The sequence below is a fragment of the Gopherus flavomarginatus genome, chromosome 2 (genome assembly GCF_025201925.1).
Source record: "Gopherus flavomarginatus isolate rGopFla2 chromosome 2, rGopFla2.mat.asm, whole genome shotgun sequence".
Lineage (NCBI taxonomy): Eukaryota > Metazoa > Chordata > Testudines > Testudinidae > Gopherus > Gopherus flavomarginatus.
Genome location: NC_066618.1, coordinates 56,963,473 through 56,978,630, shown reverse-complemented (window position 1 = coordinate 56,978,630; position 15,158 = coordinate 56,963,473). Strand labels below are relative to the sequence as shown.

The 15,158-nt window shown below is 37.7% G+C and overlaps 1 protein-coding gene across 7 annotated transcripts in view; it reads left to right on the top strand.

Annotated features, from left to right (window-relative positions):
• DGKB (diacylglycerol kinase beta) overlaps positions 1-15,158 on the top strand; it is a 575,083-nt gene that overhangs the window by 170,618 nt on the left and 389,307 nt on the right. For all 7 annotated transcript variants that reach the window (XM_050938613.1, XM_050938610.1, XM_050938616.1 and 4 more), the window contains 4 exons: positions 2,570-2,710; positions 8,866-8,915; positions 12,249-12,323; positions 13,532-13,651. In XM_050938613.1, coding sequence (XP_050794570.1) covers positions 2,570-2,710; positions 8,866-8,915; positions 12,249-12,323; positions 13,532-13,651 — 386 coding nt within the window. The remainder of the gene's footprint in view (positions 1-2,569; positions 2,711-8,865; positions 8,916-12,248; positions 12,324-13,531; positions 13,652-15,158) is intronic.

Here is a 15,158-nt window from a genome sequence, read left to right as displayed (position 1 = left end):
AGCTGCAAAAGGCACAAGTCCACACAAAGGACTTGAAGAATTTTATGTTATGCTATCAAGATATTTTGTAACTAGTGTAAGACAGAGATTTGCAAAAGTCGATAAAATATTTCAAATGCGTTTGAAATTCATCTGGAAACTGAGTAAACATGTAGGGAAGGATAATGGGCAAATGTTGCCAGAGATAGTTGTGTGATGAGTTGCTCTCTACAAGTGCCCCCATCACATCTGTTTATAAATTGTATTCTCCCTTAACGGCCTGAAGAGAAACTGATCCTTATGTCAGGCAAGCTGCTGCCCTGAAAATGAGCATTGGCTCTTCTCAATTTACTGAGAAATGCCTTTGCTTTCTTATACCTTTGAGTGGGCTAAATTCTACTTTCCAATCCAGATGCCATGTTCCCTCTGATTTCAGTAGGAGTGAGGGATATGCGTATATTTATCTGGACAGAATACAAGGTCATATTTTACCTTTCATGTTTCAAAATTCATCCCCGTGTAACACATGATAGTGTTAAATAGCTGTTTGAACAATATATTCGGTTTTTTTTGCCATGTTATTTAGGTAGTTTCTTTTAAATATAACTAAGTAAACTTTTCAATTAGTTCTCCAAAGAATGACAGAGTACTTTCAACCAAGAAAAGAATGGACTTCACTTGCGGAAAAATATTTTATTGTTCCTTGCTAGATAAGATTTAACATCTTTTTGATGAATATTTTATAGCAATTTAAGTTTATAGGCATTTATTAGCACTTAAGCCTTGTGATCTTATCAGGTTAGGTCCCTGTCCTGCAACTAGATCTGCATGGGAGAAACACTTGCATCTCTGCAGGGCCCAGACTCGCTTTGCTCTCAAGTACAGATTCAATTGCAAGAACAAGGCCTTAATTACCATGCATATATTACAGTTTTCTGATCTTTGCCTTTGATTTCTTTCTTTTTTCTTTTGAACTTGGCCATCTGCTATATGAAATTATTTTGTTGTTCATTCAATGCCAACGTTTTCAGGTGTTGGTATAAAATGGAACTAGCAAGACTTTCCTTATCCCATAGATGTTAGATCTTAGATGTCGTTTGTATTCTGGAAAACAGATACTGAGAGACTCAGAGGAAGGAATTACTTTGGAGTTAATTTTAAAACATGCTTTTTAGTCTAATGATATCCATTTGTTATATTTGCAGACTTGTTATAAGGAAAGACCCTGGCACTATTGGGAAGTACTGGTTTTCCCATGTAGAATAACTTAAAGTAATTCAGAGGTAAATCCATATTTAGTGCTGAGGAGTTCTTAGCATTTATATTTGGGTGCACACTGCCTTCTAAACACCCTTTTATTTATTTTAGTTGTCTTAATCTTTCTTCCTATGTGCATAAAAAGTGTGCTGGATGTAAACTTGATTTAAATTAATTGCTTCTGCATGTCCAAATTCTGTTTGCTGAAAGACAAATTCTTCTCACCTTACTCACTCCAATAATCCCATTGAAATAAGCATGGAATACAATTTGTGAGATGAACAGAGAAGATTCTGTTTCCATTGGCTACAGTAATTGTTTTAGCCAAAAAAATGTGTGAGGGAGAAATTATGTTTATCAGTGAAGAACCTGTTCTGAATGAATTAGACAAAGTGTTTAAGAACAGTTAATCCTTTTGTTAAGATTCTCTTTAACATTGCCAAGGTCAGTGAGAGACATAATAAACCCCCTTAATTAGAAACTTTTATGATTCCTCTCTGTGTTGTCATGTCCTCCTGTTGTTTGCATCTTAATTTAGGGCTTGATCCTGCACACTTCTCTAGGAATAGTCCATCTAACTTCCAAATTGAAGCATGAGGATTGACAGTGCTGAAATTTGTATCTTACAAATGTATCAGCACTAGTTTGACTCATAAGTATTTTTATTGTTATTATTAAAATGGGATATTTATTTTCATAATATCTAGTGGCAGGGATTTTGACAGTTTAATTATTTGTTGCTCTGACACATGTATGACTCTGCCACTGGCAAGGGTACAAATTTAGGTGACACGAAAGAGCATTATATGGCAACAAGCATCTTTGAATAGGGAGCGGCTTGTGAAGCTACATAATTTAGGAGGCCCATGGAGCTTCTACAGGGCCGCTGGAATGGAGGCAAATTTGGGATGGATTGTGACATCACGCAGGGGAAAAACAATAACATATCCACTAAGTGAAATAAAGGTATTCAACAAAAACTACTACACAGTCAAATGACAGCAGATCACCCTAAATGGAAAGAAACTCAGTGAGTCCCAGAATTCCTTTCTTTGTTTCCTGTTGCAGGGAAGTGTTTTGTTTTCTACCTGTGTATTTTATTGTTTTAGTCCTCTTTTGCGAGACCTGTAACACCATCTTAATTCTGTTTTGGGAGGTTAATGTGAAATAGAACGGTAGATGTTTCAACTGTCAATTGATCTATTTATCTAAATATTAATTAAACCCCATTATGTCTTTAAGGACTATAATTATAATTATATTCAAGAATCCTGGTTTTGATTTCCTATTTATGTAGTTGATAAAGATAACAAAGCATATGTATTATTTCCAGGTTTGAGAATTAATAAAGGTACCACTACATCACAACTTGCTGCTCCTGCCAATTTACATGTACCAGATGTAATCCAGTTGAAAGACATTGTTTGCTATTTGTCTCTGCTTGAAAGAGGAAGACCTGAAGACAAACTAGAATGTATGTATACATTTTTTGTATCTGAGGAAAAAGCTGCTAAAATTGGAGGGAATTAAAACAAAATCACAAAAGCCCCTAATAATTTGCTAATACATCCACCTGATTATAATGCTAGTAACAACAGCCATTGGTTTATTTTCAGCTTTGCAGACCTGAGCTGTACGCAGTCTTGAGGAAATTCTGAAATGGAAATTTCTGGCTCTAAATTTAAGACATAATGAAGTGTAGTTTTATCTTAAAGTGACACTATAAAAATGGCGTAGCAGAGTTCTGCATTCTTGTGTCTATCTGATTTCCTTATCAAGTTTGCTCAGTAAGTTACAAGATGTATTTTTCCAACTTCCAGCCTCAGTAATTGAGCCTGGGCTCTGACAAATGGGGTTCTTTCCATCTTGCACATCATCACTAGTAGTATAGGCTTTGCAGTCCAAGTTATCCCCTTAGATATACCTTCACCCTGCACGGCCCCATTATCTCCATCAGTCATACCTTTGAAAATCCATGTAAGGCTAATGAGGATGCCTAGGGATGCATAAGTGTGAGTAGCAACAAAGAGTCCTGTGGCACCTTATAGCCTAACAGATGTATTGGAGCATAAGCTTTCGTGGGTGAATACCCACTTCATCAGATGCATGTGTAGTGTGAGTGTAGACAACATGGCTTCCAGATGTGTCTGGCTGGTGAGTCTTGCCCACATACTCAGGGTTTAGCTGATCACCATATTTGGGGTCAGGAAGGAATATTCCTCCAGAGCAGATTGGCAGAAGCCCTGGAGGTTTTTCGCTTTCCTCTGCAGCGTGGGGCATGGGTCACTTTCTGGAAGGTTCTTTGCACCTTGAAGTCTTTAAACCACGATTTGAAGACTTCAATGGCTCAGACACAGGTTTGATACAGGAGTGGGTGGGTGAGATTCTGTTGCCTGCATTGTGCAGGCGGTCAGACTAGATTGTCATAATGGTCCCTTCTGACCTTAAAGTCTATGATTCTATGTAGCTGAGATGTTAATATGGCCCATATATCCTATGTTGCTAGTGGTTATCAGCAAGATGGAAAGAACCCAGTTGTGTGTCCAGGTGAGTCTGTAGGGCTAGCGGTTAGAAAATATGTCTTTACTTACAAACAAAGGCTCAGTTCAGAAAAGCAATTAAATATATGCTTTAAGTTAAGCACATGCATAAGCACCTTTCCTGAACAGAAATGCTTTCCTCAGCCAGGACCTGAAAAGTTTGATATGGAAATCAATGAAACACAAAGAATATAGAACCCCACACTGTCATTCTTACAGTCAATTCTTGAATTAGACTAACACACTGGCTACATCTGCATTTGGAGCTGCAGCGAGTGGTTTCCAGCTCGAGTAGACATACTCGAATTAGCTCTCGTTGAGTTAGCGCTCTAAAAATAGTAAAGTAGCTGGGGTAACCTGGGCATCGTCTAGCTGCCCTTAATATGTACCCGTGGGGTTCAGGCAGGTTTTTGCTTGTGGCTAGTCCATGCCATCATTCTCCTCTGCCCATGCTACCATGGCTACACTACTAATTTTAGAGTGCTAGCACAACGAAAGCTGGTGCAAGTGTATCTACTGCAGCTGGGAATCACACCCCCAGCTCTAAGTGTAGACTAAGGTCCTGCTGTCCTTACAGAGGCAAAAGTCGTACTGATTTTAATGGGAGGTTTGTTTCCGTAAGAAATGCGGAATCAGGCCCTGATATTGTACTATAGGAAATTATTCAGTATCACTGCTGTAAAAATACAGACACTAGGCTCTATCTGCTGGAAATTTATATTCATTGCAAGTTTTAATGACCATGTCTTTTATAAACCTCCAAGTTTTCTAGTCTATAGCTAGCTTATAACTATAGCATGCAAGGTCCTGATCCTGATAACACAAGATTAGTGGGAATTTTGCCTGAGTAATGACTGTCCCAAATTTGCCAATATCATAGCACTAATATCGTATAAATGCTACAATATTCCAAGGTTAATGATGTATTGGATGTTTCTCTGCAACTCAAAACAAAATCTGTGGATTATGTGTTGATCCCATGAATAGGAAAATCTAAATTCCTAAGTTTTAATTCAGCAGGCAATACGTTGAGCCCATCCAAGTGGCAGACTGTATAGGCCATTCCAGAATCCTAAAGCCCAGATCATCACCTTCAGCTCCACATACAGAACGGGAGAAAGCTGACTCCGCTGATCCCAGGGATCTGCATTGTGGGAGAAGGTAGTGACTGGGGTGCTTATCAAGACCCCAGGCAAGGACGCACATCTCCTCTATGGTCCCGCAGAGGTTCTCCAGAAAAGATGTTGCAGTCTGGGGCTGTATTGTCTTCTGTATGCAGTCTCCTTTCCAGAAGTTGCATTGCCAGAGAAGTCCCTGGTATTAAGACGTCAATGGAGCCCTGCTGCCAGGGAAAAGAGATTTGTCAGGGTACAGAGTTGCTGCAGAAGCACAAGACACCTGATGGTGGTGTCCTCTCACCAGTCCCCTGGTATGTACCAGATTTCAGAATGGCCCCTTGGCCTATTCTGAGGCAAATCCTACCCTGACTGGACAATGTGGAGAATTGTCTCTGAGGGGGCTTTTGTGGAAATTTCATATCCTGGGGCCCTCTGCCACAGAATACCGTACAATAATTTCAATCACAGCCCTTGCGCAATAAAATTGTTCTTAATACTGAAGAGATTTGATTGTGCTAATTTATTTGGGATGGAGATAAATATGTAATCATAATGATCATCAGTTGACGCATCACGCAGAATATAATAACTTGCTATAATGCTATAAGAAATGCTTTGATAAAAGAGTCTCCAAGTACAAGAGCACAGAGTATTAAAAACAGGTCCATATGCATTTTATATTAAATGTTATTTGGAGAATTATCCTCATACTCAGTACAATGTTTACATAAAACAGCTCAAAAATCTATTCTAATTTAGACGTAACTGTTTTTGCTTCCTTAAAATGCTGTTTTTTGATTATCAGGATTTTATTTGCTATTCTATTTTTCTTCTACTACAAAGACTGGTGCATAAGGAAACCTAATTGAGATATTTGTGGTAATTAGGAGCATTTGAAAATGAAAGTGTACATAATTCAACTTTTTTAATTTACAAAACAAAAATCTGTAAATAAGTAGTTTACATATGCTTTGGATGACCTTTGAGAACTAAAATTAATTGCATGAGATAAGCATATAAGGCTAACACTGAGATTATGTATTTTTGGTTATCACCTTCAACAGAGGAAAAGTTTGTCATGTAATCACAGTATATTTCACCATGTAAATTAATGGTATTTACTAAATGAGGTCCTGATCCTGCAGACATTTAAGTACTCAAGAAACTTTGCATGTGAGTAGTCTTGTTTGTAGAACCAGGAACTAAGTACTTACTAAAGTGAAAATTTTTAGTTACATAACACAATGGGAGAACTCAATATAAAATAGTAGGAGAAAAAAAGAAAAAATAAGAGGCAGATTGATCTTAATGTGCCCATAAAGAAGTCAATGGTTCTCCCATTGTCTTCAGTGTCAGCAGAATTAGATCAAAACTGGATACTGTTGAAAATCAGATCCAAGACACACAAATGAGGGGAGAAGTTATGCTTTTAGATAAAATTTGAAATATGACGGAGACCCATTGAGGCAAAGATAGAAAAGTATGATATCATGATTAATAAATGTTTTTAATAATTGGTTAATCATTTGTTATAGATTGTTATCAAGTCCAACGGGTCAATAGGTTGCTTACAACTACTTATAACACCTTCTACTGAAGGTGTTATAAATATCTTTAATGCTATTAATCATATCTGTGATATGCTTAAAACACCTATTAATCATTTATTAACCCTTTATAAACTATTTATAAATGGAATTTTAATACAAAGCTTTATCCAAAATTGTGTGGCGGATCAGAGAGGAATATAATACTGACTGAAGAATTGAAACTCTACAGATTCATATTGAATATGTTTGTGTTAATCAGTTTAATTCATTCAATTAGGGGGGAGGGATAGCTCAATGGTTTGAGTATTAGCCTGCTAAATGCAGGGTTGTGAGTTCAGCCCTTGAGGGGGCCACTTAGGGATCTGGAGCAAAATCAGTACTTGGTCCTGCTAGTGAAGGGGGGTGGGGACTCAATGACCTTTTAGGGTCCCTTCCAGTTCTATGATATATCCCTGTGCAGAGGATACTTAAATACTAATTTGAGGACCTAAGTGGAATTTAAATCATGCATGGACCTGATTTAATCTACATTATTTAAAATTGCTAACATTATTGGGATTCTGCTATGTATTATAGCTATTTATTGATGCTTGTATATTGATAGTTATCTTTGTCTTGTACAGAGACACATTTTCATGATTTAGTGCATTTTACTCTAGCACCATGTGTTCAACTTCGGTGTTGTATAAAACTTCCCAGCTGATGGTACTGTTAGAGACTGCAGGATTTAGTATGAAATCCATTCTGGGAAGAGAAGGGGGATGATGAAACAGTTTTCTTACCTTGAACTGAGAACTTTTAAGAAGATCTAGTTTTCTTTAATTTAAACATTATCTGATGAGTCTCTTTCATTTTGGGAGATTCTGAAAGGTGTCATAAGTAAATCAGTTTCCTCAAATGTAGTACAAGTGGCTGCTCAAGGGGTGAGACAATAAAGACAGACACTTTTATGCATAGGCACTGTACCTTTTAAGAGGTATTCAATGTCTTTACGCTCGCTATACCATTAGTTACAGAGAAGAATATGTGAGATGCTACCTTTAAGATATTTACACTCACAAGGGGCCAAACAGTGTGCATTAAGCACGACCCATGGGGCAGAATGGAATTGCCCTTGAGCACCAATTCAGGAAAGCACTTTTGTGCATGCTTAAGTTCATTCTGTTTTCTGTACTAGAACTAGCTTATGTGCATACTTAAAATTAAGCATGTAATCAAGTGCTGAATAGAAATGAGCTCTTGAATTGGGCCCAGATATGTAAGCAAAATTTCAGACAGTGAGACCAGTGAGATGCTTTAAAGCTATATCTACATGCACTTTCATTGGTAAAACTTTAATCTGTCAGGGGTGTGAAAAAAACACACCTCAACCAACAAAAGTTTTCCTGATGAAAAGCACCTGTGCGGACAGTGCTTTGTTGGTGGGAGAAATAGTGATTGCTGCTCACTGGGGGTGGTTTTATTTTGTCAGCGGGAGAGAGCTTTCCTGCCGACGAAGAGCGGCTACACGGTATACCTTACAGCAACGCTGCTGTAGCGGCACAGCTTTGCCGCTGTAAGGTGTGCAGTTTAGACATAGTCTAAGAGAGCATTACAACTGACTTCAAAAGGAGCAGAACTGTGCCCGACAGCTCTATTTTATATATAGGGCCCTACCAAATTTTGTAAATTTCACTGTCATAGTATTGTAAAAATCTTGACTTTCATGCTTTCAGATATTTAAATCTTAAATGTCACAGTATTTTAACAACCATGAATATGTATTTTTAAAACAGCAAAATATAAACATGTAAAATCTTTAAGACTCAGCACTTCTCAAACTGCCCAGCTCTGAAGGCTGCAGCCCCACCAGAAGCAGTTCAGAGGCAAGGATGGCATGGTATGCTGGCAGCAGTGGCAGCGCTGTCTTTGGGGCTGGGCATCTGGCCAGCAGCTGCCACTCTCCAGACACTGAGCTCTGCAGGGTTGGGTAAAAGTACACAAAGGACCAGATTTCATGGGGGAGACCAGATTTCACAGTCCGTGACGTGTTTTTCACGTCCATGAATTTGGTAGAGCTCTAATTATATACCAATATTGTGAACTCAGTGAAACCAGGGAAAATTTTACTTTGCAGATATGGAAAGTATATTGACTGTTGCATTCAGCTGACCTTAAAACTAATTTCAATAATTTCCAATGGTACAATTAGCTAATGAGTAAGCATTTGTAGAGCCGCTATCATCATAGTAGACTAAAAGCACAGTGAGAGTGCAAGAGGAGGCCAGCAAATTTTCTAACTGGGATCCTGTTTTCTATAGTTATAATCAGGATCCCCGTTTCAAGTCAGACATTTAATTCTCTGTCTTGCTCTAGAGTTTAAGGAAAATGATGTACATCTTACTTTTTTTTTTCTAATTGTCCCCTTTTTTTTTTTTTTAGTTATGTTTCGCTTGTATGACACAGATGGAAATGGGTACTTGGACAGTTCGGTAATTTTATTTCTATTGACATATTATACTAGCATTAACTGCAATAGTGTATTTGTATGAATCCATGCAGAACACACACTGGATAAACAGAAGTAATAACTGTGTATAATAAAAATATTTGTCATCCAGGATATTTTGAGGCTACTCCTAACAACAATTTGTCCTTCTGCTGAGCATACCTATTTCCCCTCCACTTCCTCCTCAACTATAAAGATAGTCAAATGTTGAATCTCCCACTGTGAAATCATTCTTCTGATTTTTAGTTGTAACATTTTACTGCAGGAGGCAACCTGACACAGTTCCCAAAACCCCTTTGTATTTATTGGGAGCTGTACATGAAAGAGCTATTTGTAGGGTTGCATTGAGATGGAAGAAAGGTGAGGCTCAACTTTCTGGGAGAAGGTAACAGCAGAAGATGAAGGGGAAAGGCTAGCATGTTCAGAGAGGCCAGGAATGAGGCTACATTGTAAAGGAGAAGTTTAGGAGTAGTGCCTGATTATGTAATTAAGAGAACGTCAGAGAAAGTCATCAGAGAGATGTTCAAGAAGTGTGTGGCTTGTGGGCAGAGCTGGTGCTAGGCATAAGCAGACAAAGCAATTGCTTGGAGCCCTGAACAGCTCAAGGGGACCCACTGCTCACTTTTTATTATAAGAACTTGCCTGTTTTAGTATTGTTTGTTGTGGTGGGGGGAGGCTAGCACCAGCTGTGTTTACAGGTATTGGGAAGGAGCAAAGACTAGCAAATTATTGGAAATGAGGATAGGGCAGGCATCTTTGTCTTTTGCTTCCTCTTCTCCCCCCCCCCCCGAAAAAACGAGGAGGCAGCAAAAGAGAGAAATTGGCATATAGGAGGAAATAAAGTAATAGGATATACACTTAAACTGGTTCTGATAGTGTTCTAGGGCCAGGCAATGGGGTTTTTAACAAATATCAGCCAACTAATGTGTAAGGGATAGAAGGTAGGATCATAGATTAAGTTCTCGAAGCTTCTAGCACCCTGTAGAATGAGTGTAAAGAGGTTCTATTTTCTTATTTCCATTCACAGGCTGTAACTGTGGCTATAGGGCTAGATTTCATCTCCCCAACTGCGTTACACGCCCCTCTCCTCCACTTACTTACTAAGACTTTATGTGCTGGAGTGAATTTGACCCAGTGGTACGAACAGACATTTTCCAGTGGGCAAACACCATGTTAGCACAATTCTGAAGAGAGAACCAGTTTAAATATGCCTTTCATTGAATTAAGTAAGGATCAGTGACAACTCAAAGGAGGGAAGGCATGGTGCCCAATGCTAATATACAGGTCAGAACATAATATACAGTTGATCTTTCAATTTAATCAGAAGAAATTCTATCCCTGATTAAATCATCACCCTTCATAAAAGATTATTAAAGCACTCTTGGATGTTAATTAAAACATGAATTATGACAATATGAAGAGTTTTTGGAATGTAAAAATCACATTTTAAAGTCCACATTTTAAGGACTAAGCAAAAGTAAGATTATTCAGGGATAAAGTGTCCTTGTTTCTCCACAGTATTTCTTCTTCCTTGTTCTTGTAAGCTTTTTCAAGCACAGAAAAAAGAGGTTGGTGAGAGGATTAGAGAGCCTTCACTAAGTAGTATACATCAATGCAATATCTGTACTAGAAAGGGTTAGAGACAACAGACTTTTTTAAAAAATGAAAGGTTGGGTTATGCAGAAAACATAAATAACTGCAGAAAAATATTGACGGGAACTCTTTCAAACATTGATGTCTAAAGTGTGTCTGTAAAATCATCATGTGTAGCTCCCATTGTGTGTGTATGTGAGCAGTTGTGCATCCAAGCATGCATCCAGTTGCATGCACAACTACTGATTTTTGTGTGTATGTATTTTGCAGGTGCAACTTTGATGCCAGTGTTTGAGAGTTTGTTCCAAAAATTTTGTGGCCAAATTCATGTTGCCTCTTGTTCATAAGAGAGAAAAAAGGAGGGTAAGCAAGGTACAGCTTTTGTACCTTATTCCTAGCTCCCCTAAAACCCATGGAATTTACACTTCATAGATGCATTCTAGGAGGAATCTGAGGTCAGGAAGCATAGTATCTTCAAGTGTGTGTTTCTTGAACACCTGTGTGCCCTTCCTTGCTGGCATTATTTGTTGGCTGCATGTGTAGGAAGTGGTTGTGGTGGTGGCGGTTGCGAGGGAGACGGTAATAAGAACTCTGGCAGTTTGAATAATGTTGCAAAATAATGCCATTTTTGTTGAGCCTTACGCATTAATGGTCATTTTCTGAAGTACTGGCAACTTGGACTGCAACTGGCCCCATAGAAATAATTGTAATAATAATAAATATTCACTTGCACTATTTTGAGAGCGGAAGTGAAGGGCTGAATGTGCCCCCCCCCCCCCCCCCCCCCCCCGACATGCATGCTTTTCGTATGGATGCAATTTATACTGGGCTTGAGTGCTGACCCTAGAGCAAAGGGGCAGATTCTTAGCTAATGTAAACTGTCATAGCTCTATTGACTTCAGTTTACAGTAGTTGAGGATTTGCCCCCAAGTTTGTACAAATATCTAAATGGTAAGTGTACCAAACTTACAATTGCATTAAAACATATCCATATTTTATAATAGACATTACTCAAAAATGTTAAAATACCATTTGCATACATTAAGTTCCTGTGATCCTGAAACACTTAAGCAAGCCTTGTGGGGTTCATAGCTTGGTGAACCAAACCCAAGGATTTAAATTAATGACATTTTGTGAAACTGAAAGCAGAACGGTGGAGAGAACACCACAAATTTGAAAGAACATGGTTCAGTGACAGCAAATCCTTACTAGTCTTGCTTCCAACAGCACAAGTCATCCCAGTTACATGATAAGCATAAGTTATACCTGACCAAAGCACCTACAAAATGTGAGTTCAGGTCCTCCTTTTTCTCTGAAAGATTTCCTTTCACCAAAGTCAAACACATACACAGAAAAGCCTCGCCCTAAAATATTCCCTTCTTAAAATTATTATAAGTAACTCTTTTATTCTGCTTATTGGAGTCCCCAATGGATATTTATTTCTGATTTTAACTTTTACTAGTAATTATATTGATATTCAAATGTATAGCATATAACTGCTGATTGAATATTTTTTACTATATGCTTTGATGTAGTAAATGATTTGAGGTTTAAATTGTTGTTTTGTTAAAATATACATTTAATATTTTCATCCATAGAGATGATACATCCAAATACACTGTTAGTCTATATTAAAACAATTATAAACTATATATCTGAATTGTAAGAAAATCAGCCCATCTGATATTGCATTAAAATATCTTTGTTCTTTTTTCCTGCCTAGGAGCTAGAAAATATCATCTCTCAAATGATGCATGTTGCAGAATATCTTGAATGGGATGTCACTGAACTCAGTCCTGTAAGTATTTTGTCAGATCATGATGCAATTAATTCTGGAAAACATTCTGTAATGTCCCATGAATATCTGTGATATTAATACGTATATTGAGTAGTAAAAATAATAATAGTTGTTACTACTTTCTGGGGCTGCCATTCAGTCCTTTCCTAATCTTTTTCGAATGAGGACAACATAGCATTATGGTCATAAGTCTGAAATATATGCCCTCCACTAAAGTTTAAGGCTTTCTCCCCATTGCGTTTAGTAATTCACCTTCTCAGTGTGCCTGGTACAGATCTAACCCAAAACCCATGAGAGGCAGGAACTATCATCTGTGTACAGCACACCTAGTACAATGGGTCTCAAACTGCGGAATGTACCCAGACCAATCAATGTACAGCACGTTAGTGCACTTTAGAAATCCCCACTAACCACTCCATAGTCTGCATTACTGCTCCATGTGGACAAACTCTTAGATGCAAGCAACCATTTCTGGTGTTTTACTGGATTTATTAGCTAAACATTGATATAATTTTTTGATTTGTTTTTATTGGTAATGTTTTATTGGTGCTTATCAGTCAAAAGCTAAATTCAGAACCCATAAAAAGAATTTAAGTGATGCATAGGGCCTTGTGCTAACCTTGGCTCACAGTGAATTTTTCCCAAAGCTTTATCCTTCCATAGAATCCTAAGAATCTGTAATGCTACAAAGATGGTAATATGAAACTATGGTATATAATATCACTACTAGAGCTAAATAAAAATAATAAGCATATTTCACAAAAAAAATCATTTTCTTGAAGTTTTTGTTGAAAACTGGAAAATGTAATATTTCAGGTTCCCTGTCTCCATTATCTCCCTATTTATTTATTTGCTTTCCCTCAACCCAAGCAAAATGGAGGAAAGAGGGAGGGGAAAACAGAAAATACGGGGGTCAATAACAATTTTGGGATATTTAATTTATTTGTTTCAAAATTTGAAAATGTTGAAAAAAATTCCACAAAAATATTTTTAAATGAAAAAAAAGTTGTTATACCTGTTCTAATAGGACCTATGTTTGGGGGAGAGGTGAGGGGTAAAAAGACTTTAAATACCTTTTCTTCCAAAGTTGCCACATAGGATATATTTTACTTTGCTTTTTCCTTCACAAAGTGGGTGACTCAGGGTTAATGCATATTTTTATTGTTTTAGAATATCCAATTTATAGGGTTTTTTTTTTAAACCTATAGATCCTTCATGAAATGATGGAAGAAATTGATTATGACCATGATGGCACAGTATCTCTGGAGGAATGGATCCAAGGCGGAATGACGACAATCCCTCTCCTGGTGCTCCTTGGATTAGAGAATGTGAGCATTAGTCTAGCAGTGTCAAAAGGGTAACTTGTGGGTCAGATGTGGCCCAGAAACTAATATATTTGCAACCTGCCACCACCTTCATCTTAGCTATGGAACTATGACAGGCAGAGACTATCCAATAAGTAGCTACTTCAGGGGGAGCCGTTGATCCCAGGATGGAGAATTACATAATGAGACCTATTATCATATTAAGAATGAAAACAACTGTAATATTAATTTTATATCAGTTGGATGCAGCTATTGTATTGTTGGCAAATTGCCAATGCCATCGGCCTTCTTGCCTTTGGACACCTCTCTCTTAGCATATATCTCAGGTGTGGGATTTTGATATAAAAATATTAGTACTGAAAATCTTCTGTAGTACTTTACAAACACTTCAATGGAGATATTAAAGAAGTCCCTCCACCTCAAATCAAGCCCAGAGTACTGCAATTATGCAATCAGTTATATGATATTGTTATGAAGGTCGGTTAAGTTGAGCACTTTCTGTTGCTAAATGTATAACAATATAATAGTTATATAAGACTTTTTATCACAGGATCTCAGATTTATTCACAAATATTATTGATTAAGTCTGTGAAGGAGGTATTCCTTGGTAAATATTATTTTCTTCTTTTTGTATGTGTGGAACTGAGGCACAGAAAGATTAAGTTACTTGGCTAATATCACAGAATAAATTGCTCTCAGAAATTGGTTGCCCTTTTTCCTGACTCATAACCATTGTAACTATCTAGACTGACCTCCTGTATAGCACAGGCCATACAGCTCCTCCCCAAACAGTTCCTAGAGCAGATCCTTTAGAAAAACATCCAGTCTTGATTTAAAAGTTATTAGTAATGGAGCATCCACCATGATCACTGGTAAATTGTTTCAGTAATAACCCTCACTGTTAAAGATTTACCTTGGATTTCCTGTCTGAATATGTCTAGCTTCAACTTTCAGCCATTAGATTGTGTTATACCTTCCTCTGCTAGATTGTAACGCCCATTTATTAAATATTTTTTCCCAAAGTAGGTACATAAAGACTGTAATCAAGTCACCCTTTAAGTTTCTCTCTGGGTATCTTTATGCTGAGGGGAGAAAAAACCAACAAAAAACTAAAACATCTCCAGCAGTGCGTCTCAGAGCTCAGGTCTGTAGACTTGGGTTTGCAGGTCTTGTGTGCGGTGTTAAAATAACAGTGCAGATGTTCCTGCTCAGGCTGAAGCTTGGGTTCTGAGACACCCCCCTCCCGCCCTAGGTTTTAGATCTGGAACTCTAGCCTGAGTGGGAATGTCTAGGCTGCTATTTTTAGAACTGTACTGTGAGACCCAGTGTGTAGACCTGGGTTCTGAGACTGACTGCTGTAGGTGTTTTTTTGCAGTGTAGACAATACCCTATGGTAAGGTGTATAGATTGAGCTCCTGGAGTCTATCACTATCATACTTTTCTAATACTGTAATCATTCTCATGGGTCTTCTCAGAGCCCTCTCCAATTTTTCAACATTCTTCTTGAATT